The sequence below is a fragment of the Priapulus caudatus genome, unplaced genomic scaffold, assembly GCF_000485595.1.
Source record: "Priapulus caudatus unplaced genomic scaffold, Priapulus_caudatus-5.0.1 Scaffold346, whole genome shotgun sequence".
Taxonomy (NCBI): Eukaryota; Metazoa; Priapulida; class Priapulimorpha; order Priapulimorphida; family Priapulidae; genus Priapulus; species Priapulus caudatus.
In genome coordinates this window covers 224,503-229,199 of record NW_014577407.1, presented here as the reverse complement: position 1 = coordinate 229,199, position 4,697 = coordinate 224,503, and the positions used below count along the sequence as shown (strand labels likewise).

At 57.9% G+C, this 4,697-nt stretch overlaps 2 protein-coding genes across 2 annotated transcripts in view; both read left to right on the top strand.

The window, feature by feature from the left end:
* Positions 1-4,697, top strand: part of LOC106809342 (protein bicaudal D-like) — a 58,147-nt gene that overhangs the window by 33,394 nt on the left and 20,056 nt on the right. The window lies entirely within an intron of this gene.
* Positions 7-4,655, top strand: LOC106809347 (inosine-5'-monophosphate dehydrogenase 1-like). The gene has a single exon (XM_014812410.1). It carries the CDS (start codon positions 243-245, stop codon positions 1,785-1,787), a length of 1,545 nt encoding a protein of 514 aa, XP_014667896.1. The 5' UTR covers positions 7-242; the 3' UTR covers positions 1,788-4,655.

Below are 4,697 nucleotides of genomic sequence, written 5' to 3'. Positions count from 1 at the left end.
AGGGAACATTGTGTGAGAGAACACTCGAGGGAACATCGCGTGAGAGAACACTCGAGGGGAACATTGCGTGAGAGAACACTCGGGGGAACATTGTGTGGTGAGAACACTCTAGGAAACCACTTGCGACAGAAGGCTCATTGTTCCTTGCGCGACAACGAACGCCGCACGTCTCCACTACCGACGACGACGACAACAACAACAACAACAACAACAACAACAAACCCTTTGACGAAAACAACGACATGGCGGACCAGGCGATGGCGACGACGGTGGCGGGATACGAGGACGGACTGACGGCGGCGCAGCTGTTCTCGAACGGCGACGGCCTCACCTACAACGACTTCATCATCCTTCCCGGCTTCATCGACTTCAGCTCGGACGTCGTCGAGCTGAAGTCGCCGCTCACGAAGACGATCACGCTCAACGCTCCGCTCGTCTCGTCGCCGATGGACACGGTGACGGAGGCGGAGATGGCGATCGCGATGGCGCTGCAGGGCGGCATCGGCATCATCCACTGCAACTGCCCGATCGACGTGCAGGTCGGCGAGGTGACGAAGGTGAAGAAGTTCAAGCAGGGCTTCATCGGCAACCCGGTCGTCGTCGGGCCGAAGCTGCGCGTGCGCGACGTGCACGAGATCAAGAAGATCTACGGCTACAGCGGGATTCCCGTCACGGACACGGGCCGCATGGGCGGCCGCCTCCTCGGCATGATCACGTCTCGCGACATCGACTTCTTCGTGACGCAGGAGCAGCGGGAGAAGGCCGTCGAGGAGATAATGACGCCGCGCGTCGATCTCGTCGTCGCGCACGCCGGCGCGTCGCTCGACGAAGCCAACGACCTGCTCCAGCGCAGCAAGAAGGGCAAGCTGCCGATCATCGACGACGACGACAATCTCGTGTCGCTGATCGCGCGCACCGACCTGAAGAAGAACCGCACGTACCCGCTGTGCTCGACCGACGCGCAGAACCAGCTGCTCGTCGGCGCGGCGATCAGCACGCGCAACGACGACAAGCGGCGTCTCGCGGCGCTGTGCGACGCCGGCGTCGACGTCGTCGTGCTCGACTCGTCGCAGGGGAACTCGACGTACCAGATCGACATGATCCAGCACGTGCGGCGCGCGCACCCCAACCTGCAGGTGATCGGCGGCAACGTCGTCACCGTCGCGCAGGCGCGCAACCTGATCGACGCCGGCGCCGACGGCCTGCGCGTCGGCATGGGCTCCGGCTCGATCTGCATCACGCAGGAGGTGATGGCGGTCGGGCGGCCGCAGGGCACCGCCGTGTACCGCGTCGCCGAGTACGCGCGCCGGTTCGGCGTCCCCGTCATCGCCGACGGCGGCATCTCGTCCGTCGGGCACATCACGAAGGCGCTGGCCCTCGGCGCGTCGACCGTCATGATGGGTTCGCTGCTCGCCGGCACGAGCGAGGCGCCGGGCGAGTACTTCTTCTCGGACGGCGTCCGCCTGAAGAAGTACCGCGGCATGGGCTCGCTCGACGCGATGGAGGCGGGTCCGGCGTCGCTGACGCGCTACTTCAGCGAGCACGACAAGGTGAAGGTCGCGCAGGGCGTGACGGGCTCGATCGTCGACAAGGGCTCGGTGCACCGCTTCCTGCCCTACCTCGTCTCGGGCATCAAGCACGGCTGCCAGGACATCGGCGCGCGCGGCCTCGCCGCGCTGCGCGACATGACGTACGCGGGCGAGGTGCGCTTCGAGCGGCGCACCGTCTCCGCGCAGAAGGAGGGCAGCGTGCACGGCATGCACTCGTACGAGAAGCGCCTGTTCTGACGGTGCGGCAGCGGAGGAGGAGCAGGAGGAGGAGAGAGCACGGGGCGGCGACGCGTGGAGAGGGGCGCGCGCCGATGGAGGCTCCACCTGGGGGGCTGCGAAGAGCAGCTGTGGTGCGGGGAGGAGGAGGAGGAGAGCAGGCGATATGTGTAGGTGGGGCGCGGATAGGGGTCGTCGCCACGGTCGTCCCTCGCGTGCGCCGCGTGGCTCCCCCTGGGGGCTGCGAGGAGGAGGAGGAGGAGGATGAGGAGGAGAGCAGGCGATACGTGTAGATGGGGCGTGGATAGGGGGCGCCGCTACGATCGTCCCTTGCGTGCGCCGCGTGGCTCCCCCTGGAGGGATGCGAGTAGGAGGAGAACAGGCAATACGTGTAAGTGGGGGAGGATAGGGGGCGCCCCCGTCATCGTCCCGCGCGAGTTTCATTTTGTGTTGGGAGTTTTTTTGTCTTCGGCGTTTTTTGCGAAGATTCGATTTTCTCGGTTGGTTTTGGACGGCGCGGTGGCGGAGACAGAGTGGGGTCGGCGGGCGAGACGGATGTCTCGAGAGACGGGCGGTGTCTCGGTTATTCGAATTTGTGTTAAGCGTACTTAAATTGCGTCACTGATTGCTGGATTCTGCGGCACATGTCAGTCTTTGCCCCTCGAATAGTGTGATGCCCGAACTATGCTGTTCCATATGATGCTCTTGGTGGTAGTGTGTACGATGGACCAAAAAAAGTATTGCTGAATGTATGTGTATTATCCATTTATGTGCCATTGTGGTATTATTACTAACAGTCTGTGAATAATTTCGTCACATTCCAGTTTACTTTGATACCAGTGTCAAGTGTGCTTTTAGTCACAACATGAGAAACTGTTGCTTTCATGTCTGCGTGCATACATATATATATATATACACACATGTTATATACATATTACGTTTGGGAGGAGTTAGGATTTCATTAGACCACGGTCGTGCGTTAAGATATCGAGTTCGGCGAGATATCGAATAATTGATTTGTCGAAGGTTGTGTTATTAATTAATTCGTCGATTGTTGGTTTCTCTTTTCTTGTTTTCACGCCGCGCGCGCCCGGCAGTGGCTGCGAAAAAAAATGTTACGCGAACGCGTCGCCGCATCGCGGAATGTTGTGTTTGAGAGAATTATTATTCGATATAACGATGTTGACGTTGAGAATTTGTTTGACGAGAGTTGAGGGGACGGGGCCGATACACCGCGTCGCGCGCGCGGCCGAGCGGGCGGCCATTCCCGTCCACCCCGGCTCCCGCGACTATTTTTATACACTCGTGGGTCTTTGACAGCGATCGAAGGCGCCACCTATTGGAGCCGCTCGCGTCGTCTCGCGGCCGCGTCGTCGCGGCAACGCGAAGCCGGTCCGAATCGGGCGTTGTCGCCGTGGCGACGCGGGTCGCGAGACGATGCGATCCAACAGGTCACGTAGTATTCGTCGTTGTTATAGTAATCGTTGATGAAGCACGGTCTGTGTTAGCAATCTCGGTCGTCTGTCGCGTCTTGCAAGCGAGTCTACGCGTCCACAATGATGCATGAGAATGCGGTGAAATCATTTTGGGGGCACTCTAGCGCGTATCTGTTCTAGCATGTTGCGTTGCGCTGGAAATTATAACATAGAGGGCGCCGCTTCCTCGGTGTGACACAGGGGGGCGCTGCTTCCTCGGTGTGACACAGGGGGCGCTGCTTCCTCGGTGTGACACAGGGGGCGCTGCTTCCTCGGTGTGACACGGGGGGGCGCTGCTTCCTTGCTGTTCCACAGGGGGGCGCTGCCTCCTCGGTGACTTCGCACTGTGTTTGGTTTGTCGTCGGCAATCGGTCGGATGCTGAATTCTCTGCCGACGCCGGCATCGGCACCCGATCATCGCTCACTGTTCGTTGATGCTGTAGCTGTAGCTGCAGCCCGGGGGTGTGTGCGCGTGACTCGTGGATTAGGTTGCATAATACCAGGAGTCTATCATAATCAATAATTATTGATAAACTCATGATAATACTACATAGTGTGTCAGGTAGCGCGGTGCCGTGTGTCAAAATTCTGTGTGTCATTAACTGTGTGTCTAATTACGTTGTTACGTCAGTGGCGTTCTCCCATGAAATTCTCATTTGCATTCTCTACGCGATCATCATGCGGTTTCTGTGTATGTGTATGCGCGTGCGTGCGTGCGTGCGCGCGTGCGCGTGCGCGCGTATATAATACCAAGAGTTGATGGTGACAAATTGCTGATGTTATGTAATTACTCTTGGTAATGTATAACGCCGCCAGACGATTGAAGAAGTAATTTCGCCTCATAATCGACAAATCGAATGAACTAACCGTGTATGTTCAGTTCACGCGCGATGAAATGTAATCGTGAGCCTACATACCGTAATTCAGCCGTTGGGCGAGCCTACGTACGTGATGCACGCATTTCGGAATTCAGTATACGAGGTGTTCTAGTCGTCCCCTGTTCAGTCCACGCTGGTATATACGTATATATACTCATTGCGGGAGATTCACCCGTGAGATCGCGCGCGCAAGCAATATCGTGATTCCCGCCGTCAAACTTTCGTCGTTGTCTCCGGCTCGTGTTTTTTCCCCCCGAGTGCGGTCTATTAGTGGGGCAGGTGTCTGCGCGCGGATTTCACTGCGCGATTAGTCACGCTATATCATTAATGGGCTTTGTGCAGCAGGTAGAATGGGTCCGTCCGTATATGTATATGTGTGTTGTCCTTTATGGCGGCACTAGGTTTAATGAATTCCATTGAAGTTGTCCTGTTTTCTAATATCGGCTGCGTATACACGTATACGTGCTGTCGTGGGAAGAATGCTTCGCAGCTTCCCCGGCCGTCGTTATACGGGCCGCAGACGCGTGGCGGCAGCTTAAAGGGAGAGAGAGAGAGAGAGAGAGAGAGAGAGAGAGAGA

What these genes read in the sequence shown, in the direction of transcription:
- LOC106809347 (XM_014812410.1), top strand. Translation starts at nt 243, where the DNA reads ATGGCGGACCAGGCGATGGCGACGACGGTGGCGGGATACGAGGACGGA.